The sequence below is a fragment of the Silene latifolia genome, chromosome 9 (assembly GCF_048544455.1).
Source record: "Silene latifolia isolate original U9 population chromosome 9, ASM4854445v1, whole genome shotgun sequence".
NCBI lineage: Eukaryota > Viridiplantae > Streptophyta > Magnoliopsida > Caryophyllales > Caryophyllaceae > Silene > Silene latifolia.
In genome coordinates this window covers 172245382-172270855 of record NC_133534.1, presented here as the reverse complement: position 1 = coordinate 172270855, position 25474 = coordinate 172245382, and the positions used below count along the sequence as shown (strand labels likewise).

Sequence of the window (25474 nt, the reverse complement as noted above, 5' to 3'; positions counted from 1 at the left end):
GACAACACAACACAAGGTCAGTAACTGAAGAACAAACACAAAACATAAGATACAACATACGCAATCTAACTCCACCTCCAACAACCCATCTTCCATCTGACTAACCCGAAAGAAAGTCCTGCCAGAATATCCGCCGCAACAGATATTCTACACCACCAGTGGGGTACCGTAGCATATCCCACCTAAGCCCCGCTCATCTCCATCGAGCACATAACCCATGTCCATTAATATGCATATCCCCCTCGCGGCGAGAACCACAAGGGGCGGATTAAGAGCGTGAAGCCATTCCCGAGATGGCTCCACTCAGCCGAGGATGCACCTCACAAACCACAGACAATCAACAACAACCAACTACAATACCAATGTAAATAAAACCAATACCAACTAATCAACACCACCAACATACCGAATAATCAACAGTACTGAGTAGGAAAACCTACCTTTAGTAATCCGCGGCAACACTGAATACGACCCTATGACGACAAGCAACCATCATTGTAATACTACGGTTTTATGAGTCTCTGGGTACTCTATCGAGTGGGCCTTACTCTGTCGAGTAAGGGTGTTTTGAGTTTTAAAAACAGTTTCTGTCTGTAGGGTACTCGATCGAGTAGCCTTGGTACTCGATCGAGTAGGGGGCACTCGATCGAGTGGCTCGGTTTACAGGTAATGTTTTGTCGGGTTATGTTAATAATGCGAATTAATATATAAACCTTTCCGTCACTTTCATAATACACTTTTATCAAAGCAAATTACTTCAAAAGAGATTTCAAACTACGTTCTTCGCATCGTTCGCATTATTGACAAATCCCGAAGCTTGGGAGGTCGGAATTTATCGTTCTTTACATCCTTGTGATCCTTGCGTCGGGGGTAAGATCTACGTACCGATTTTATCGTATTTTATTAAAGTTGTTTAAACCCTAATTTGGGGATTTGGGGGTTTTGTTGGTTTTTGTGATTGTTAGTAATTATATGATCATATGTTAGGAGGATAATTCGTAGAGGAGGCTTTTTGATATCAGCTGTTGAGATCGTCTGATTGTTTTGCTTTCTAGGTAGGGTTTCCCTACTCAGTATTATTAACATATGTGTTGGTTGTGATCTATGTTTGTTGAGTATTATCATACGAGTATTGTGACGGTTGTTGGAATTGTTTACTGCTGGTAGTTGTGATTAATTGTATCTGTCTGTGGTATTCGGGGTGCATCCCTGACTGCGTGGGGTCACTTGCGGGAGTGGCTTCACGCCCATTATTCGCCTTTTGTGGAACCCGCCACAGAAGGGATGTGCACATTAATGGATTTGGGTTATTCGCTCTATGGTATGAGCGGGGCTTAGGTGGGAACGGCTGCGATCCCCCACTGGCGGAGTGGAGTAACCTGTTGCGACGGGTACTCTGGTAGTACTACACACTTTAGTGTGTAGTCGGGGATGAGGAGTTGATTGTGGAGTTTGGGTTATGTGACGGTTGAGATATGTTGGTTTCTGTCTTATAGTAGTCGTGTATGTATGATTGTGTGAATAGTACTGACCCCGTTTTATTGTTTTAAAAAATGTGGTGATCCATTCGGGGATGGTGAGCAGTTGTTGAGCAGGTATGAGTCGAGACATATGGGCTAGCTGGGATGTGTCACCTTCAGATGATAGAGTCTTCCACTGTAGCTTGAGTAGTTTATCAGACATTTGTTTAGTTGTTTAGACAGTTGGCTTATGAACATGTAAACCGTTTTTGGCAGTTTGGTTTTAGTTTGTATTCACTTTAAACTTTATACTATTTAAACGTTGTTTCTTTATTGTCTTTTGATTATCATTGCCTCGGGAAACCGAGATGGTCACGTTTCTATACCTGAGTAGTCCTGGTAAGGCACTTGGAGTTTGGGGGTGTCACAGGGAGCTGAACCGAGTGACGGTGAAGAACAAGTATCCTTTGCCAAGGATAGATGACCTGTTTGATCAGTTAAGTGGTACAACAGTATTTTCCAAGATTGATTTGAGGTCGGGGTACCATCAGATGAAGATTAGGGAGGTGGACATACCAAAGACAGCTTTCACGTCGAGGTATGGCCATTATGAGTATGTGGTGATGCCTTTTGGGTTATCTAATGCACCGGCTGTGCTTATGGATTTGATGAACAGAGTTTTCAGTCAGTTTCTAGACAAGTTTGTGGTGGTTTTCATTGATGACATCTTAGTCTATTCCAAGACTAAGGAGGAGCATGAGGAACATCTGAGGATCGTGTTGTAGACCTTGAGGGAACACGAGTTGTATGCTAAGTTGTCCAAGTGTGAGTTTTGGTTAGAGAAAGTTGCTTTTCTGGAGCATGTGTTCTCTAAGGATAGGGTAGCTGTGGATCCGGCAAAGATTGAGGCAGTGACCAAGTGGGAAGTACCAAAGAATGTAGCTGAGATTTGAAGTTTCTTGGGTTTAGTTGGGTACTACAGACGGTTCGTGAAGGATTTCTCCAAGATTGCTAGACCGATGACAGCTTTGATGAGGAAAGAGAACAGGTTTCGTTGGGATGAGAGTTGTGAGACGGCGTTCCAAACATTAAAGGAGCGTTTGACCACAGCTCCAATCTTAGCATTGCCTGAAGGGTGTGAGAACTTTGAGGTTTATACAGATGCCTCAAAGAACGGGTTGGGATGTGTGTTGATGTAGAACGGTAAAGTAATTGCCTATGCTTCTAGGCAATTGAAGCCTTACGAGGAGAATTATCCTACACACGATCTAGAGTTGGGTGTAGTAGTGTTTGCTCTCAAGATTTGGAGACATTACCTTTATGGGGCGACCTTTAAGGTATTTTCAGATTACAAGAGTCTCAAGTACATCTTCACTCAAAAGGAGTTGAACATGAGACAGAGGAGGTGGATGGAGTTGATTGGCGATTATGACATGGATATTATCTACCATGAAGGGAAACCCAATGTTGTTGCAGATGCTTTGAGCAGGAAGAGTGTACATTCTTTATGTACCGCTATATCTTTGAAGAGGTTGAGAGATGAGGTGGGGAAGTTTGGGATACATATGATGCAAAGAGGGGATGCCATGGGAGATTTGACAGTGCAGCCTGATCTTTATGATGATATACGAGGTAAACAAGCTTTGGATCCTAAGATGGTAGAGTGGAGAGCTGGAGTAAAGAAAGGGACAGTGTCTAAATTCTCTATTCATTCAGATGTTAGTTTGAGGTTTGATAGGAGGTGGTGTGTCCCTAATGATGAGGAGCTGAAAAAAAACAATCATGACAGAGGCACACTGTACACCGTATTCGGTACATCCAAGTGGTGACAAGCTGTACAAAGATTTAAAGAACACGTTCTGGTGGCCTGAGATGAAGAAAGAAACAGCTGAGTTTGTGGCCCGTTGTTTGACATGCCAGAGAGTTAAAGGGGAACAGCGACGACCACAAGGTAAGATTCAGTCTCTTGAGGTACCTGAGTGGAAGTGGGAATCCATTTCTATGGATTTTATCGTGGGTTTGCCAAAGAGTCAACAGGGTAACCACATGATATGGATTATAGTGGATCGACTGACCAAGTCAGCTCACTTTGTGTCAATGAAAGATACATGGACTAAAGCACAATTAGCTATGGCTTATCGGAAGAATGTGCTAAAGTTACATGGGGTACCTAAAGACATAGTATCTGACAGAGATGCGAGGTTTATCTCCAAGTTTTGGAAAGAGTTACAGGAATCTTTGGGAACGACATTGAAGTTGAGTACAGCATTTCATCCTGCAACAGATGGTCAGACAGAGAGAATAATCAAGACTCTTGAGGATATGTTACGAGCTTGTGTGATGGATTTGGTGGTAGCTGGGAACAGAGGTTAGATTTGATAGAGTTTTCTTACAACAATAGCTATCACACTAGTATTGGCATGGCACCGTTTGAGGCCTTATATGGGAGGAGATGTAGGAGTCCGATCTGTTGGGACGACAGTGCTGAGGCAGTGGTTTTAGGGCCAGCGATGGTACATGACATGGTTGAGCAGATTAGGATGATCAGGGAGAGGATGAGAGCAGCTCAGGATAGGCAAAAGAGTTATGCAGATCTACATCGCCGGGATATCGAGTTTCAGGTTGGGGACAAGGTTCTTCTGAAAGTGTCTCCTATGCGTGGGGTTATGAGATTTGGGAAGAAAGGCAAGCTGAGTCAGAAGTTCATAGGGCCATATGAGATCCTAGACAGGGTTGGAGAGGTTGCTTACCGTTTGGCTTTACCGTCTTCTTTGGATAGGGTGCATAATGTGTTTCATGTATCTCAGCTGCGGAAGTATGTGAGTGATCCGTCACATGTGTTAGAGGCAAAGAGCATAGAGCTAGATGAGTCTTTGTCTTATCTTGAGGTGCCTAAGCAGATTCTTGACCGGAAGGTTAGGAAGACTAGGAGTGGTGAGACAGTTTTGCTTAAGAGCCTTTGGTCTAATCATGAGGTAGAGGAAGCTACATGGGAGGCAGAGGAGGCTATGAGAGAGCGTTACCCTTTCCTTTTTGATCAGGTATGTATGGTTATCAGGTATGTATGGTTACGGGGACGTAACCTCGTTTCTTTTAGAGGGGTAGGAGATGATCGCAAAGAGTTTTACACCCTTTTTGTGTTGTGTCGGTTTGTTTTGTAGTGGTTTGAGTCGGGTTGAGTTTGGTTGGTAACATATTTTTATGTTAAGTTTTATGTTGGTTGTTGTGTCGGGAGTGTGGTAGTATGTTTTGTTTTGTTGTGGATTGAACTTCGGGGACGAAGTTCTTTTTAAGGAGGGAAGACTGTAATACTACGGTTTTATGAGTCTCTGGGTACTCTATCGAGTGAGCCTTACTCTGTCGCGTAAGGGTGTTTTGAGTTTTAAAAACAGTTTCTATCTGTAGGGGTACTCGATCGAGTAGCCTTGGTACTCGATCGAGTAGGGGGCACTCGATCGAGTATGTTTGGGCACTCGATCGAGTCGCTCGATTTACGGGTAATGTTTTGTCGGGTTTTGTTAATAATGCGAATTAATATATAAACCTTTCCGTCATTTTCATAATACACTTTTATCAAACCTAATTACTTCAAAAGAGATTTCAAACGACGTTCTTCGCATCGTTCGCATTATTGAAAAATCCCGGAGCTTGGGAGGTCGGAATCTATCGTTCTTTACATCGTTGTGATCCTTGCGTCGGGGGTAAGATCTACGTACCGATTTTATAGTATTTTATTAAAGTTGTTTAAACCCTAATTTGGGGATTTGGAGGTTTTGTTGGTTTTTGTGATTGTTAGTAATTATATGATCATATGTTAGGAGGAGAATTCATAGAGGAGGCTTTTTGATATCAGTTGTTGAGATCAACTGATTGTTTTGCGTTCCAGGTAGGGTTTCCCTACTCAGTATTATTCACATATGTGTTGGTTGTTATCTATGTTTGTTGAGTATTATCATACGAGTATTGTGACGGTTTTTGGAATTGTTTACTGGTGGTAGTTGTGATTAATTGTATCTGTCTTTGGTATTCGGGGTGCGTCCCTGGCTGAGTGGGGTTACTTGCGGGAGTTGCTTCACGCCCATTATTCGCCTTCTGTGGAACCCGCCACAGAAGGGATATGCACATTAATGGATTTGGGTTATTCGCTCTATGGTATGAGCGGGGCTTAAGTGGGAACGGCTGCGGTCCCCCACTGGCGGAGTGGAGTAACCTGTTGCGACGGGTACTCTGGCAGGACTACACACTTTAGTGTGTAGTCGGTGATGAGGAGTTGATTGTGGAGTTTGGGTTATGTGACGGTTGAGATATGTTGGTTTCTGTCTTATAGTAGTCGTGTATGTATGATTGTGTGAATAGTACTGACCCCGTTTTATTGTTTTAAAAATTGTGGTGATCCATTCGGGGATGGTGAGCAGTTGTTGAGCAGGTATGAGTCGAGACATATGGGCTAGCTGGGATGTGTCACCTTCAGATGATAGAGTCTTCCGCTGTAGCTTGAGTAGTTTATCAGACATTTGTTTAGTTGTTTAGACAGTTGGCTTATGAACATGTACACCGTTTTTGGCAGTTTGGTTTTGGTTTGTATTCACTTTAAACTTTATACTATTTAAACGTTGTTTCGTTATTGTCTTTTGATTATCATTGCCTCGGTAAACCGAGATGGTAGCACTTCCATGCCTTAAGTGGTCCTGGTAAGGCACTTGGAGTATGGGGGTGTTACAATCATTATCACCTATTACAAACAGTACGACAAACCCTATTACTACCAATCACAACCACAACCAAAACTAAGGAAGATGATGATGACAATGACTTACCTACGCTCAACATTTCGGCGACAAGACCGCTACCCGACTCATGCCTCTTATCCCCATGGTGTGTCAAAGCACAAAGGGTTCCAAGGGATGAAGGTTGGTCAAGGAGAGAGATGTATTGACGATTAGGTTTAGGAAGAAATGAAATGAAAACTGATTTTGGGTTCACGACTTCACGATTTATATTTTACCGCTGAACTTGCCTTACTCGATCGAGTATGGAACTTACTCGATCAAGTGGACTCTACTCGATCGAGTCACTTGGCTACTCGATCGAGTAGCCTATGCTAGATCGAGCTTCCTAATCCCAAGGGTAATTATACCGTAAGATCGAACCAACAGAGATCTCAAGAGGTTTAGGCAGGTGTCTAAGGTCAGTCAATGACGGTCAACAGGTCCCTAACTGGGCGGGTATTACACTAAGTGCCCATGGACAATGCCCTCGTTAACCATGAAATGGCACTTCTCCTAATTCAGCAATAAATTAACCTGGATACATCGCTGCAAAACTTTTTCAAGGTTAGTCAAACAATCATCAAAATCATTACCATAGACGCTGAAATCATCCATAAATACCTCCATCATTGACTCTATATACTCAGAAATATCCCCATCATGCACCTCTGAAAGGTAGCTGGGGCATTACACAATCCAAATGGCATTCTACGATAAGCAAAAATACCATGTGAGCAAGTAAAAATAGTCTTTTCCTGATCGTCAGGATGGATTGGGATCTGAAAGAAACCTGAGCATCCATCTAAATAACAGAAAAATTTATGTGAGACCAATCTCTCTACCAGCTGATCAATAAAAGGAAGGAGGAAGTTATCTTTCTTCATAGCGGCATTTAATTGTGTATAATCAATGCACACCCGCGAACCCGTTACTACTCTAGTTGGTATTAATTCATTTTTTTCATTTTTCACCACTTTAGTCCCTCCTTTCTTTGGGACTACCTGAACCGGACTTACCCATTTAGAGTTGCCAATGGTGTAGATAATACCTGCATCAAGTAGTTTCATCACTTCCGCCATAACTACATCCTGCATCTTCGGATTCAACTTTTGCTGACCCTGTTGGCAAGGCTTATGACCTTCCTCTAACTCCATTCTGTGCATACAAATGTCAGGGCTGATGCCCATAAGGTCATCCAAACTGTAAGCTAAAGCTTTCCTGTTTTTCTTAAGAACAACCAACAAAGCAGAAAGTTGGTTATCATCAAGTTTAGCATTAACAATAATATGATATTGCTCGGAGTCATCTAAGAACATATATTTAAGGTAAGAAGGAAGAAGTTTAAGCTCGGGTTTTTTTACCTCAACAACACAAGAGGTTTCCATTATAGCATTTACCGTCTCACCTTTCTCAATAGTGAACTCTTTACCTTTTAACGCAGCTTTCATTGTCCTGTAATCAACCTGTACATCCTCTGTAAAATCATCAAGAGCCATCAAAGCCTCTAACGGGTCCCCAATAAGGGAACTCATCCAATAATCAAACATAGATTCATCTACAATGTCTATAGCATAACATATATCTTCTATCATAGGCTTAGCCAGCGTGCTAGCCAAATTAAATGTCACCTTATCGTCCCCTACCTCAAGAGTCAAACGTCCTTGTTTGAGATCAATAATAGCCCCTGCTGTATGCAAAAATGGTCTACCCAAAATTATAGGAATCTGAGTATCTTCAGCCATATCTAACACAATAAAATGGACAGGTATGAAGAATTTACCTATATTAAGAGGGATATCCTATAAAACACTAAAAGGACGCTTAACTGTTCGGTCAGCCATCTGTAGGGTCACGTTCGTAACTTTAAGATCGCCCATATTCAGTTTCTCGCAAACTGAATAGGGCATTACACTGACAGTGGCACCTAAATCATATAGAGCTTTATCTATTACATGAGTGCCTCTGGTACAGGGATTGGAAAAACTACCCGGATCCTTCAATTTGGGTGGAAACTTGTTTTGTAGGAGTGCACTACACTCTTCTGTAAAAGCAATGGTCTCCACTTCGTTAAAGCTCCTCTTACGAGTCAGAATATCTTTCATAAATTTAGCGTAGGAGGGTACCTGAGTAATTAGCTCATTGAAAGGTACAGTTACCTGAAGATTTTTAACAACCTCCAAGAATTTACCGAACTGCTGCTCGACCTTTGTATTCTTTAGGCGTCCTGGAAAAGGAACCTTGATAACAATTGGTGGGTCAACAGATTTGCTCTCCCCTTTATCAGAATTAGATGCCTTATCATTATTAGGAGACGTCTCTTTAGCAACAGGTGATGGATCAGTGATGGTGAGAGCGAGTCGTTGTTCACTCCATCAAACACATTTATATTCTCAACAAATAACTAGCTAGTGGTTAAGTCGAGGTCGATCCATGGGATGGTGTGCTTTGGGTTCTACGTCTATCTATCTCAATTTATGCTAGTGTCACAATTGTCGGGGTTTATAGTTGTGTTCTAAACTAATGGAAGCAATAAAGTAAATCAAGCAATAAATCAAGAGATGTAAACAAATGATTAAAAGCACTAGGATATCATGGGTTCTTAGGGGATTTATGGGAGTTGATCATACAAACATGTTCTCAATTATATGCAAGCACTTATTGTTGTGATGGGATCGAGTTGGTGTATAAGCTTACAATCCCTAAGAAGGTTTGTGTCCCGGAGCCGAATTGATTAGATTGTACAACACCTACAAGTCGACTTAGTCCTTCCTATTCAACTATATGCATGGTATAATGAGACTCGAGTTGGTGTATAAGCTTACAAGTCTCATTGAAAAGATAGGTGATGGGTAGAAAATGCAAGGATTCATCGGCTCGCATTTCATCAAACATAACATGTGCATAAGTTGAAACCATAACAAGCAAGCAATTATGAAGACATATTAGATTAAGCATGAATTATTTCCCATGTTTGCTTCCCCTAATTCCTCATTAATCCTAGCTAAGTAACTACTCACTCATTATCATGGGGAACATGTCATTAATGGTGTCAATCATCACAACAAGTATAAACATGAAAAGAGAATGAGGAAATAAACAATAAAGAGTAAAGAGTAAAGAGTAAAGATATTATACCAAACTTAAGATGATCAAAATAATAAAGCAAAGAATAATAGAAGAAAACTTGATTGATTGATGAAGAGTTGTCAATTCTCCAATAATAACACAATAATCTTCAATTACCCAATAATAATAAACTTGAACAATGATTAAGGAAAGATTAATATGTAATTTTGTGGAATGATTGAGATTAATCTATTCTAATCTACTCCTAATGAAAGCTTAATCTAATCTAAGAGAACTTCTTGGTGTCTAATTGGGCTCCCTTTTGATTATTACAAATGGGGTATATATAGTATTACATCATTAGGTTAAGTAAGGATAGATTAGTAAATAACAATGCTAAGTTTTAAAATGGGGAAATGCAAGTCTTGCGAGGAGATGAGCATATCACGCTAGTGCTTCCACGATCCGCTTGGACCACGAGAGGAGACGCTAAGATTGTGAGGGGAGGATCCGCTCGTCTTCTGCACGGGACGCTCGGATCATGAGGGGAGGATCCGCTCGTTTTGTTCCTAAGCCGCTCGGATTGTTGCACAGTGTGATCCTTGCTTCACGACCTTTAGTCGTTGCATACTCCCTATTCTTGCTTTGTCATCGTTCTTGCCTCCTCTTCATACTAGTCCATCTAAGGTCGTCATCAACCTTCCAAATGTGCACGGGAGATGGGAATTCCGCCTCATTACCTCCTTTCCTATTAGACATATAAAATGCACTAGGAAAGCAAAATAGAAAGCATTTAACGGATAAAATGGCCATGAAATGTTATAATAATATGCAAAATAGGTTCAATTAGGGAACTAAATGTACGCAAATAAGAGTCACATCAAACATCCCGAAACCGAACCTTTACTCATCCCGAGTAAAGAGGCGACTAGAACTAGACCTTTATTTAAACTATTCTAATAATACAACCGATGTGAGACAATTAGCGGGTCTCACTCCGCCCCTTCAACTCACAACAAGACAACCATGAGGTATGATGCCTTCTTGCAAGGCAAGGTGGGGCTTGCCAAAATGGCGACACATCCAAGCATTAAAGCACACAAAACAAGTAATGGATGCATCTACAAAAGAATAGCCACTTTTCTCATCTAAGTGGTGGGAATTATCTACAAGGAAAGCAATCTAAGGGTACACATTCCATCATAGATACGGTTTCTTCAAACTACTAAGCCTAGAAGGATACCAATAAATTACCTCCAAGTTGTGTCAAGCTAGGGTACCTTTGTCCTCAATTGTTAAATGCTTTCGTCAAGAGTAGACTCCCTATGGTGTTAGAAACAATGGAGGATCGCGGAATTCCCCTTCTTGCCTAGACAAGAAGAAGGGTCGTCCCCTCTCTACCATGCACAAAAGTGGATTCGATGGATAAAGGGATCATTTGTATTTAAGTTTCATATGGGAGTTTGCTTTTGTTGTTGTTTTTCTCCCCAATTTCTTATGGCATTTGACATTTGAGAACACTTTCTTTTTGCCATTTCTTTTGAGGTTTGGCATTTCAATACTTGACAATTTCAACTTTTTGCATTTTCTTTTGAACATTTTTAAAGCTACCCCATTTGTAGTGAGGGTGCTTGTATTTGAAGCATAGGAGTTTTTATTTTTGTTACTCCTCTTTTCTTTTGATGCAATTGCAAAACCCTTTTTTTGTCTTTTCTTTTCATTTCTTGAACTCAAATTTTGAACAATTTTTGTGCTCATTCCCTTTTTGATGACAAAATGTGGTAGACTATGGAAGATGGTTGCATGGTTTCAAGGGTCACCTTGGAATAAACGGTAGCCAAGAAGTTATCACACCACAAGGTACTCTTGACTAGGCCTTAATCCATGGGTCAAAGAATACTAGCATGTCACATCCTAGGGTGTTTTACAAGCATTCTAATGAGCAAAGTCTCAAGAAGAAAAAGTATCACAAGGGCCTATATACACTTGTCAAGTTTCCCAAATAGATGTTTTCACAAAATTTTCCCTAGATGCAACTATATGCCATGATGCGACTAACATATATACAACCTAATGCATATGCTTCTACCAACTTGTATGCCATATAATCTAAATGCAATCCTATAAACACATTGTTTATTCCGCATCAATCAAAATAAAGCCACATAGTCATCAACATAAAGAGGAAAAAGGAGATTGGAAGGATCATACCACGCGGTCTTCAATATCCTCATGTCTCAGATGTGTCGTAGTCGATCAATGTGAAAAAGGATAAACAAACAAGCAAACAAACAAGTATATACAATATATACAATTCTAAACTATAAAGGAAATGAACATGTTTTTGGATTTTTGCATTTTTCAAGTTTTTATGGATTTTGTTTATTAAATAAAAAGACATGTTTTTGTATTATTCAAAATTTTTCGAATTTTTTTTTTGTATTTTTGGAATATAAATTCCCATCCCCCACTTTATTTTGGACATTGTTCTCAATGTACATGTAGGAGTAGGAATGAAAAAGAAATACATATTTTTGGATTTTTAAAGTTTTATTAAAGCACAAATGAAAGGATATGATATGAATGAATGCATGCTTTAACTAAATGCAATTCTATATGACATATATAACAAATGAATGCAATCTAAACTACACTATATGATGCATGTTTTCACCTATGATCAAACCTCCCCAAACCGATTTAAACATTATTTCTAGTGTAGAAATGAGTAGGTTTGATCATTAATGATTATGCATGAATTTTAGTCTATATGCAACTAACTATATGAATCATGTGAAATATATTACAATGCAAATTATACTTTGTGAACTAACTAATGTGAATGATATAATACAAATGCAAGATAATTGAAAATGTAATACAACTATACATGAGAGAAAGGAAGAGAAAAGAATATCTTACAATTAGAGGTGGTGTGGTAGACACCTCTTGCCATCTCACTCGTCATCATCATCATCATCGCGGTATCTATACCCGCTAGAACCTCCTTGGTCATACCCTCCTCCTTGGCCATAGAATCCTCCACCTTGGCTGCAAAAGTTCTCGTCTTGGTTCCCTTGATTAGGGAACAAAAGGTGCGGTTGAGCCCAAGATGGGCGAGGCCCTCTACGGTCGATATACCCATGTTGAGCCATTTGGTAATATTGAGGATAAAGGGCCAAATAGTTGTCAACCCTCCCATCTTGCACTCCAAGATCGACCCGTTGCATAAGCTTCATCAAGTCATTCATGTCCGGAGCATTGGGAACTTGGGGAGTGAACGGTACATGTTGAGTGGGGTAGGGTGGAATGGGTACATATGACGGTAGTGCATTATCCTGTACCGGCATCCCACGAGGTTGACGAGGTGGTTCTTCTCGTTGTGGTGGGTTGGGGTGAATCTAAATATCGAGGAGGTAGCTCGGTGTAGGCGAGTACCGACTCAACCGTGGCTCAGTAAGTGGTACATTCCACCACGTGAGGACAATAGAAGAGCATCCCTTTGTAAACCACTCCACACTCCCGGTTTGAGTGTAGGTGCACCATCGGTGGTGGTTGAAGATGGCATCCTCGTCAATCAAAGTGCTCCCTTCGAGCTTCTCATAGGCCCCATAAAGGTTAAACTCGGGGCAAAGGTCATTGGCCAACATTGTGACTAGGCCTCCCATCACAAAGGTCTTAATGTTAGAGTTCCCTTGAGCATAATCAAAAAACCTTGTAAGCATCTCAAAGGGCGTGTTAAAATTGTAAGGCCTTGTCCCATGAACATTTAAATAAGACTCTAAGAAGGTCAAGTCAAGGAGAGTGCACCTATCTTGTTCAATATCCTATTGATAGTGCCGGCTATGAAGCGCTCGGTGATCCGAATCACCGGATGTTGAATTGCAAAGGTATAGCATTGTTTCAAGTGAAAGAGGTCCCTCCCGGAGATGGCTCTCCAAATGTGGTTAACATTGAAGTAGGAGGGCTTGTCGGTGTTTTCGTTTGGCACATCAAGACCAAAGACATTTGCAAATTGATCAAGGGTCAACCTATGGTCTTGATTTCATAGTCGGAACTCCAAACAAACAGTTCTCCAAGTATTTGTGACAATGCGGAGACTACATAGAAACTCGAGGGTAAGGCTAAGGTAGGTCTCCTCATGGGCATAAAATAGCTTCCCAAGACCTAAACCATCGAAGAACATTTCAGTTTGATACCTTATACCTAGAACCTCTAAAACAGTGATATCAAAGAACTGAGTGGGTTCCTAATGCTTACTTAGCAGATAAACGAATTTTTGGCGGTGTTCATTGCAAGTGAAGATTACCTCGGGGAAAAACTCGAGTTGCTCCACACCTCCTATCATCACATTGCGATGGCCCCTTGTCTCCCTCGGAGTGGATGAAGAAGTACCCTTGCGCTTCATAGGTGCGGCCTCGGATGATTTCTTGCCTTTTCCCTTTAGGTGCATCATTTTCAATTGAAACGTTAGGATTTTGATGGTTGATTTTTGTGATGGGAATTTTTGAGAAATGATGATGTGAGATTTTGAGTAGATAAGATAAGGGAAATGAGGGATGGTGGGAGTGTTTATAAAGGAAAAGGGGTGGAAGTCGAGCGGATAAGAGCCAGGCTCGGGCGGATTCCACGAGGTTTTAGTATAAATTAGAGCAGATCTGAGCGTCCCGTGTTGGAGATGAGCGTCTTCGTGGAGCAATCCGAGCGTCTTGCTGAGAGGACGCGCGGATTCTTAGTCAGGGATCCTGGAAATTTTGAGACCGGCTGGGGACGAGCGTATCGTGGAAGAGATGGGCGTCTTTCCTGGGTCGAGCGGATTCCTGTGAATCCGAGCGGATTCTTATCTAGTGCAGATTTGTTTCCAAGACTATGCTCAAGACGAGCGTCTTATAGGAGAGACGAGCGTCTTCCTTCTGAGACGAGCGTCTCCTGAGGAATCCGAGCGGATTTCAAGTCAGTGCCGAATTATGCTCTTGGCGAGGCTCAGGACGAGCGTCTTACCCTCGGGACGAGCGTCTCGTGCCGTCTTTCTCAATCCCTTATTCCTTTCTTTTGAATTTGTTTCCCTTGCACCCTTTTGTGATTCCTTCTTATCTTTTTCTGAAAGTATGCTCAACAAATGGGTAAGAAACCCTCTCTCACTACTCTTCATGTAAGAAATGCGAAAATATAAACAATATTATACAATGCAAAGATTATGGGAAGGAATATTTTACAAATGGTGGTTTGAGATAGGACTCTACCAAACTAGTTCAAATTGTCGAGATTTCTTGTCCATAGAACTCAAGGCTCTTAGAAGAAGATCAAAAGCTTGTAAACAAGCCCCAAATAAGCATAAGTATGGTTTGCTCAAATTCAAAATAAAGCTTGGCCAAGGAAACTTGTCATTCATTCTCTTTTTCACCTTTCTCTTGGCACTTGAATATTTACAATGCTTGAAATTAGTAAGCCCATGATTCTTGTCAACACAAGGTATGAAGTATGGCTCATATTCGTCCGGAGACTTCCACTCACCAACTTCTTCTTCAATTTTGGTGATGATGATAGCATTTGGATTTATCAATCCTTCAAGAGTAGAAGAAGAATTCCCATGGCATTGATGACGATGTACCTTTGGAGTTGAAATTGTGGGTGGCAAATCTCCCCAAGTAAGTTCATTCGCAAGTTTGTTCTTGAGCTTTTCCACCAAGTACCCTTTATATGATGTTTTGACTTTTTGAAGAAGGTCTTCCATATCATCTCCAACAATCATAGGCTCCATGGTGGGTGCGAAATGGTCTTCATGGTCAATAGGAAAGAGACATTCATTCTCTTCATGGTAGGGTATCTCAAATTTCTCAAGGATAGGCTCCTCAAGTAAAGCGATATCACAAGTTTCTTCTTCCTTATTCCAAAAGTCCTTGTATAACACATAAGCTTCTTTCACGATCTCGTCATCATGGCTATCTTCATAAGAATCATAGATGGGGGCTTCAATTTTCTTCAATAACTCTTTCTCCATCATCTCAATATTCACTTCAAAGGACACACCCTCATACTCACAAAGGCTAAGAGTATTTGGCTTAGTCAACCTCATGTCTTCTTCATCAAAAATAACACTTTCGTACTCACAAGAGCTCAAGGAGATTGGCTCTCCCCACTCATCTTCTATATCAAAGGTTATTACCTCAAATTCACATTCATGGCCAATGCTCAAGGACTGGTGGGGAATGGTTGCTTGGGTTGCCTTCATTTGGGCCATTCGAATTTCCAACTCCTCACCTTGGGTGACAATGCCTTGAAGAACATTGTCTCTATTCTGGCTCTCCTCTAGCATTTGTTTGAAGAAGTTTTGTTGATCTCCTATCATTTGGAGAATCACATTTTGAATGGGCTCATCTTCTTGTTGTGGGTGGGTGTAAAAATGCTTATATTGTGGAATTTGGAATTGGTTGTAAAGTGAGTTTTGGGTGGATGGTTGTTGTTGATATTGGATATGGTGATTTTGGTGGGAAAAATTGGGGTAGTAGTTAGGATTTTCATTGTATGAGTTGTAAGGTAGGTTTGTGTTGACTTGCTCCTCAAACTCCCCATACCCATTGTAGTCATACTCAAAAGATCCACCGCATACTCCATGTACCAAGTCTTGGGTCATCATCATAGCCAAGATAAAGATACAACTACAAACATGGAAACTACAATAAAACGGTAAAAATGAACCTTAAGGAACAAGTTCCTCAAGGTTAAAGCACAATTTATAATAGACAAACAAGTAAGAACTTAATCACATAACACCGTCCCCGGCAAAGGCGCCATTTTGATGGTGAGAACGAGTCGTTGTTCACTCCATCAAACACATTTATATTCTCAACAAATAACTAGCTAGTGGTTAAGTCGAGGTCGATCCATGGGATGGCGTCCTTTGGGTTCTAAGTCTATCTATCTCAATTTATGCTAGTGTCACAATTGTTGGGGTTTGTAGTTGTGTTCTAAACTAACGGAAGCAATAAAGTAAAGCAAGTAATAAATCAAGAGATGTAAACAAATGATTAAAAGCACTAGGATATCATGGGTTCTTAGGGGATTTATGGGAGTTGATCATACAAATATGTTCTCAATTATATGCAAGCACTTATTGTTGTGATGGGATCGAGTTGCTGTATAAGCTTACAATCCCTAAGAAGGTTTGGGTCCCGGAGCCGAATCGATTAAATTGTACAACACCTATAAGTCTACTTAGTCCTTTCTATTCAACTATATGCATGGTCTAATGAGACTCGAGTTGGTGTATAAGCTTACAAGTCTCATTGAAAAGATAGGTGATGGGTAGAAAATGCAAGGATTCATAGGCTCGCATTTCATCAAACATAACATGTGCATAAGTTGAAACCATAACAAGCAAGCAATTGTGAAGACATATTAGATTAAGCATGAATTATTTCCCATGTTTGTTTCTCCTAATTCCCCATTAATCCTAGCTAAGTAACTACTCACTCATTATCATGGGGAACATGTAATTAATGGTGTCAACCATCACAACAAGTATAAACATGATAAAAGAATGAGGAAATAAACAATAAAGAGTAAAGAGATTATACCAAACTTAAGATGATCCAAATAATAAAGCAGAGAATAATAGAAGAAAACTTGACTGATTGATGAAGAGTTGTCAATTCTCCAATAATAACCCAATAATCTTCAATTACCCAATAATAATAAATTTAAACAATGATTAAGGAAAGATTAATATGTAATTTTGTGGAATGATTGAGATTAATCTATTCTAATCTACTCCTAATGAAAGCTTAATCTAATCTAAGAGAACTTCTTGGTGTCTAATTGGGCTACCTTTTGATTATTACAAATGGGGTATATATAGTAGTACATCATTAGGTTAAGTAAGGATAGATTAGTAAATAACAATGCTAAGTTTTAAAATGGGGAAATGCAAGTCTTGCGAGGAGATGAGCATATCACGCTAGTGATGCCACGATCCGTTCGGACCAGGAGAGGAGACGCTCGGATTGTGAGGGGAGGATCCACTCGTCTTCTGCACGGGACGCTCGGATCATGAGAGGAGGATCCGCTCGTTTTGTGCCTAAGCCGCTCGGATTGTTGCACAGTGTGATCCTTGCTTCACGGCCTTTAGTCTTTGCATACTCCCTATTCTTGCTTTGTCGTCGTTCTTGCCTCCTCTTCATACTAGTCCATCTAATGTCGTCATCAACCTTCCAAATGTGCACGGGAGACGGGAATTCCGCCTCATTACCTCCTTTCCTATTAGACATATAAAATGCACTAGGAAAGCAAAATAGAAAGCATTTGACGGATAAAATGGCCATGAAATGTTATAATAGTATGCAAAATAGGTTCAATTAGGGGACTAAATGTAAGCAAATAAGAGTCACATCAATCAGCAGCTCCGTCAGTCGAAAAAGTTGATCGATTATCCAAACCAGTCGATCGACTAACCAAAATAGTCGATCGACTATCAAGCCCAGTCGATCGACTTTTTTCAATTTCCTCGGTATTCACATCTGCAGATTTAGTCGATCGACTAATATTTTCCGTTGATCGACTTTTTTCAGACGTTACAACAGTTTCGTCAGCGAACTTTTCTTCCGCATCCAAATCTAACTCTTCAATTATGACATTTTCAAAGGCCTGAGGCATCTCTAGTCCATTGTATGTAAGACCACTTCTAAGATGTATCGCATTACCAGTGTCATGCGGCTTTTCAGGCTGAGACGGCAACGTACCCGGTTGTCTACTGGAAGTTAATAATTGGGCAATTTGAATGTCCAACATCTTATTATGTGTCGTCAATTGAGTAATTAGAGCCTTCTGCTTCTGTGAAGCCATCATTTGTTGTTGTAACAAGGCTTTAATTTCCAACATATCGTTAGTTAGAGCTTGCTGAGGAGGTTGCATCTGTTGTTGATATTGTTGATGCTGAGTAATGAACCGTTGACCTCCTTGGTTTTGCCTTTGATAATTGCTTTGTTGAGCAGTGCGATTCTAGGGAATCACATATTGAGAACCCTGTGGTTATTATAGTGTTGTGGTAGGATTAAGGACATTCTGGCTTCGGTACGAGAAATTTGGATGCTCCCTAGTCCTTTCATTAAAAAAGTTAGAGTACGGTGTACCTTGCTTAAAAGATTGAAAAGCATGGACCTGTTTTATCGTACTCATACATTCATATGCACTATGGCCCGCAATGCCACTTTGATCACAAGGTGTGTCCTGTTGGACCATGGCCTGAACCATCTGCTGGTTTCCCAAAGATTGGGATGTCTTCAATTCGGCAATCTGGGCAATTAATGCCTCTAACTGAGCTGCAACGACTCCATATGAACTACCCCCTCTTGTACTTTCTCTGGGTTACCATACTCAGTAGTGTGAGTAGCTATATCATCAATCAATTTCCAAGCATTGGCATCAGTGTTGTTGTTTTGAAACCTCCCATTTGAGGAAGAATCAAGCAAGGCTCTATGATCGCCGTACAGCCCATTATAAAACTGATTACATAAAAACCAAATCTGGAAACCATGATGAGGAACGGAGTGGACTAGTCTCTTGAAGCGAACCCATACCTCATTAAGGTCTTCAGTGGGGCCTTATTTGAAACTCGTAATTTGGCTTTTAAGAGCATTTGTCTTCTGCGGTGGAAAATACCTCTTGTAGAATGCAAGAACTAGTGTATTACAGTCATTAATAGCATTAGCTTCCATGTCCAAATCACGCAACCACTCCGCAACACCATCTGGCAGAGAAAAAGGGAATACAACTTGTTTTACTTGGTGCTGAGTTACCCCGGCAGTCAAAGGGATGGAGCAACAGTATGTAACGAACTTCTCCATATGTTTAGTAGGATCTTCACTAGCTCCACCTCCAAACATGTTTCGCTCTACGAGGTAAATATAGGATGGACGGATCTCAAAGGTGCCATCATCGGTGGTGGGTAGTGAAGAACGTGTCGTTGTACGCCTTCAAACAATATTTATAGTCTCAACAAACAACTCTTAGTAGAGCGGTAAGTAAAGGTCGGATCCCAACGGACGGGTATTGGATTAAGCTATCAAATGCAAGTAGTTATACCTTTAAGTCACAATTTGGTTTGGGTTGAGATGGTTATCTAAACTAGTTAACAAATGCAAAGTAAAAAAATGAAAGTGAAGCAAAGCAAGCAAATGGGGTTTGTAAAGAATTGATTAAGGCACTAGGGTGTCATGGGATCATATGGGAATCATAATGAGATCACATAAATAAGTTTCATAGATGCAAGAAATTTACTGTTGTAGTGTAATCGAGTTAGTTTATATCTTACAATTCCTAGGAAGTTTTGGGTCTCAGAGCCGAGTCGGTTAAGATTTTACAACACCAACAACGACTTAGTCCTCCCTATTCAACTATATGCATAGTCTAACAAGCCTTGAGTTAGTTTATGTAAACATGCAAATGAAAGTAAAACAAAGCAAAGCAAATAGGGCTTGTAAACAATTGATTAAGGCACTAGGGTGTCACGGGTTCATATGGGAATCATGGTGAGATCATACAAACAAGTTTCATAGATGCAAGAAAATTATTGTTGTAGTGGAATCGAGTTAGTTTATATCTTACAATTCCTAGGAAGTTTTGGGTCTCGAAGCCGAGTCGGTCAAGACTTTACAACTCCTACAAGTCGACTTAATTCTCCCTATTCAACTATATGCATGGTCTAACAAGCCCTGAGTTGGTTTATGTCTGACAAGTCTTGTTGAAAGGATAAGAGATTCATGCTAGGTTGTCAATCAAGCATTTCATCAAGCATAACATGTGCATAAGTTGAAACTACAACAACCAAGCATTCCTATGAACTTATTAAGTAAATATCTACCCCATGATTAACTCCCCTAATCCCCCATTAACCCTAGTTAAGGAACTACTCACTCATTATCATGGTGAACATGCTAACAAAGGTGTTAATCATCTTAACAAGTCTAAACATGATGAAAAAGTAAAACAATAAACAAGGATTAAGTAAAGAGAAGAGAAATTGTACCAACTTACGATGATCAAATAGAAAGCGAAGAATAATAGAAGAAAACTTGATGGATGTTGAAGAGTTATCAATTCTTCAATAAACCCAAATAATCTTCAAATTACCAAACTAGATCTAAGAATACTTTGAACAATAATTAAGGAAAGATTAAGATGTGATTAAGATTGAATTGTGTAATCGAATTGTATTAATCTACTAAGTAACTTGGATTAATCTAAACAAACTTGGTTTATGGTAATATAACTTCATAATCTAACTTGCTAATACAAGGGAGTATTTATACTAAGTACAAGTATTAGGTTAACTAAGGGCTTAAATGACGATTAAGCCCCTTAAATGAGTTTAACGCCTTGCAAGTCCTGCTTGGAGACGCACGACCTCCTCTTGATGGACGCCCATCCTGTAATGAAAGACGACCGTCCTGCTCCGGGGACGCTGGGGCTGAGCTTGGGGACGCCCGTCCTTCCCTTTGGATTTCCCGAACTGTCTCTGGGACGCCCGTCCTGAAGGGCAGATTTACTTCTTCTTCCTTTGGTTGTCCCCTAACTCGTGGGGATCAATGGGGAGTCATGGGGGTCCTTCATCATTGCCCATATACTTGTTTTTATGACTTAGGCCTTTAGTTTTGGTCTCCTCCTTGTTGCTTGGTCGTTAGATGTGCTCCATTTAGCTCCGTTTTGCACCATAAAAGCAAGGCTAGCATTCCTCTCCTACCAAGGATACAAAACCTCATAGAATATGCAAAGTAGGAAGCTAAAGATAAGAAACAACCCTAATGCATGCAAGAAAGCATAGGAACGAGCCTAGTTAGGGGACTAAATGTGCGTAAATGTGAGTCACATCAAATATCCCCAAACCGAACCTTTGCTCGTCCCGAGTAAAGAGGTGACTAAAACTATGATCTTTATTTATAACCTAGCCGATGTGAGACAATTAGCGGGTCTCACTCTGCCCCTTCAACTCGCAACAAGACATCTATGAGGTAAGATGCCTTCTTGCAAGGCAAGGTGGGGCTTGCCAAAATGGCGATTCCTCCAAGCATTAAGCACAAAAACAAATCAAAGGATGCATCTACAAAAGAATAGCCACTTTCCTCATCTAAGTGGCAGAAATCATCTATAAGGGAAGCAATTTAGGGGTACACATTCCATCATAGATATTAGTTCTCCTAGTTACTAAGTCCAAGAGGATGCAAATAAGACACCTCCAAGTTGTGTTAAACTAGGCTATTTTCGTCCAAAATTGCTAAATGCTTTTCTCAAGGGTGATCGGATGGGGGTGGAAGGATGATCCTTATGATGTTAGTGGCATATGACATGACAAATCTCGGATTCTCTACAAGTTTAAAGGCCAAGGATCGTCCAAAGCTCAACAAGGTGGCATAACAAAAACAATTTTTGGGAATGAAGTGCTCAAGTCAATAAAACAAAAGTAGTGGATTTGACTAACATTCAAAATTTCACCTCAATTCAACTTTCGCATTTCACATTTCAAAACTTTGAGATGGGGTTTGTCCCTCATTTGTTAGTGTCCTTTGCTTTCGCCAATCGCTTATTAGGCAACCAGTTACCCTCTAGACAATAGCTCTTGGGGTGATAGTCACTTTGTCTTTGGGTTGCCGAATTCACAACCGTGTGGGGGCCCAATTCAATGGATCCCATTGAAGTGGTATTCCTCCATAAAATTTCTTGGCATTTCAACAATTCAAAACATTTGAGGTTTCCTTGGCAATTAAAATGATTCCACATCACAAAATTTTTGAAGTAAGCACTTCAAACTTATTAATGAAAAGTATTTTTGGGTTGCCAAACCACCAAGTCAATCAAGGTCCCCTAGATAAGTTTATCAAGTCCATATCACATCATAAGGTTGGATAGGTGACACACATGAAAACCCTTGACTAGGCCTTAGATTATGGGACAAAAGATACTAGTATGACACATCCTAGGGTGTCTTGAGGGTATTCTAGCAAACAAAGTCTCAAGGAGAAAAATTATCTACAAGGGCCTTATATAAACTTGTCAAGCTTCCTAAATAGGCATTTTCACAAAACAATTTCTATCATACAACTACATGCCATGATGCAACTAACATATATACAACTCTAATGCATATGTTTCTATCAACTAATATGTCATATAAGCTAAATGCAAACTCTTAATACATAGGTTCATACCGCATCAATAAAAAATTAGCCACTTGTCATTAACATAATAGAAAGGAGAAGGAGATTTGGAAAGATCATACCATTCGGTCTTCTATATCTTTCATGCCTCGAATGTGGCGTAGTCGTCCCAATATGATAAGAGTGACAAACAAAGTGTAACACCCCCATTTATTTAGGATCCTTTAGCTAGAAATTTCCAAATAAATAGGACTGTTACCATCTCGGTTTCCCGAGGTAGTGAATAACAAAGTCCAACTCACCAAAGTACTTTAAATTAAAACTTAGTGATTACAAGTTCATTACAACTTAACCAACTAAAACTTAATATAAAATAATTACAACTCGCAGCGGAAATAAATAAAGTGATTAAATATTCTATGTGGTCTAAACTTCTAGCTAGATTGGCCAAGTCCTCACGCATTCCCATAAGCTCCCAAGTCAGCTAATCTTTAGTACCTGTCAAATCTGCTCCCCATTAAGGTTCACCACAGGTGTTCACGAATACACTGTCAATCACGAGGTTGAGTAGGAATAGCCAAACAACCACAATAAATAGATACAAGAACAATATTAAATGCAAATGCAATGTATGCTCATGATCAATCCTCCGACGCTCCCGTTCATCCCGCCAATCCCTGGCCGGGGTAGTCTCATCATCCCAATCGAAGTTGAGGTAGTCTCATCATCCCAGAACAAGTCCTGCAGAACCAGTTCTGAGGTATCCAATGCAAGTGCTCATGATATGAAAATGCAAACAATTAAGCAACACAATTCCTTACCATCTCAGACACGAAGCTGAGGAATCCAATAATCAATATAATCATCTCAGTCACGAGCTGAGGTAGTCAATATTTAAATCATATCAGTCACGAGCTGAGGTAGTCAATAATCAAATCATCTCAATACAACCAACCAACAATCATATATCATCCCATCACAATTCCAAATAATTCAACCAATAAAATCAGATAATACCATTCAAGTAAACATTAAAGTGATTGAGTAGCTATCCTACCTGGCAAGCAAATCCAAATCAAGCAGCTCAAAGCGATCCAAATAATAAAGCAATCCAAACCCGATTATAATTTCTTCACAATAGTCACCTAATCAAAATATTATAATTTCCATCAATTATTAATTATTACATTCTATCTTTTTATAAATTATATTCGTTATTTCAAATTAATTATATATTATTATTATCAAAGGATTACGATATTAAAAACCCGATTCAAAAACAAACCCGAGTCATCCAAACTTAACCAATTAAAACCTGTCACAAATTACCCAATTAATAAATCCCGTCTTAAAACTCCGTATCAATATTAGACACGACCCAATAAAATAAAAAGAGTCACGTGTATGCCAAACTTAGAACATGACAACTACCCTCCAATCTCCATACTTATACTCCCCATACCCTACAACCCGTGTAATGCCCAACCGACAACCACCATCTCCAACACCAACCCCCACCGGAATACACCTCTGCTAATGACCCAGCCACCACACACGGCCTCAACAGGCTGTCCTAACCACCCTACGCAACTCCACCAACCACAACACTCAATACACACCCACAACTCCAACCCGCCAACAACCAACCACCATACCCCACCACCTCTGGCCACCACCGTCATCACCACTAACCCACGGTGGTTCCAGGGTGGTTCCCTCATCTCCTCGACCCAACTATAGCAGCCACGACTTCCTCCTAAACCCGACTACAACAACACCAATACCTTCCCCTGTTTCTCGTTTTCCAACCACCAACCACCACAAATCACCACCTGCAACCACCACAACACCTCCCCCAAGGTCACAAACCCACCATAGCCAGGTCAATTCGAGTCGAGATATGGTGGTCAAACAACCTGGTTTAATACAAGCATACAACAATCGACAACAACCCACAACCCATACGAAATTCCGACCAACCACCGCATAAACCACCCCCCCTCAACCACCTAAAGCCACCCACAGTGGTCGACTAACCACCTTAAGTCGTCCCCACCCAGGTCCAGGTCCAAACCAGTCACGAAAAGCGTTAAAATCCGTAAAACCACATACTGCATACCCTCTCCAACCACCCTCGAAAACACCAGCAAACCACCCCCTTCCCGTTGGTCAACGGTTCTCCAACACGGGTCCGGTCACTCCCTGATGTCCCACGGTTAAGGTGACGGTCTTAGCAAGTCCTATGGTGGTCTAAATAACAAGTTATAATGAAGCAAAGTGTATACATAACACGGTCTTAAAGTATTACCTTGAGGCGATAATAAAATTTAATTCTTTTGCTTTTCTCTTCCTTAATTGAAGATTAAAGCTTGTCCTCTTAGCTTTCCAACGCCACCAGAATATTTGGGTTTATTTGGAGGATTGACAACCTTCCAATCATTCATCAAGTACTTCTATTATTCTTGCTTATTATTTTGGAATCATCATTAAGAATAATTCTCTTAATCCCTTTTTAATTATTGTTAATCATCTTTACTCATTCATCATGTTTTGCTTTGTTGATATGATTGACAACCTTGTTAACATGTTAAACTTGATAATGAGTGAGTAGTTTCCTTAACTAGGGTTAATGGGGAATTAGGGGAAACCAACATGGGGATTGATTCATGCTTAATGTAATATGCTTTCATAATTAATTTGCTTGCTTCTTGTAATTTCAACTTATGCACATGTTATGTTTGATGAAATGCGAGCCTATGAGTCCTTGCATTTTTTACCCATCACTTATCTTTTCAATGAGACTTGTAAGACATAAACCAACTCGAGTCTCATTAGACCATGCATATTGTTGGATAGGGAGGATTAAGTCGACTTGTAGGTGTTGTACAATCTAATCGATTTGGCTCCGGGACCCAAACATTCCTAGGGATTGTAAGATATACACTAACTCGATCCCATCACAACAATAATTGCTTGCATCTAGTTGAGAACATGTTTGTATGATCAAATCCCATGAATCCCCTATGAACCC

At 40.3% G+C, this 25474-nt stretch overlaps 1 protein-coding gene across 1 annotated transcript; it reads right to left on the bottom strand.

Moving 5' to 3' along the window:
* Nucleotides 1-8028: 8028 nt before the first annotated feature.
* LOC141601901 (uncharacterized) lies at nucleotides 8029-18136 on the bottom strand. The gene is made up of 2 exons (XM_074422209.1): nucleotides 17865-18136; nucleotides 8029-8596 (listed from the first exon to the last, which is right to left on the bottom strand). The coding sequence occupies exons 1-2, from the start codon at nucleotides 18134-18136 to the stop codon at nucleotides 8029-8031; spliced, it is 840 nt and encodes a 279-aa protein (XP_074278310.1).
* Between the last annotated feature and the right edge of the window lie 7338 nt (nucleotides 18137-25474).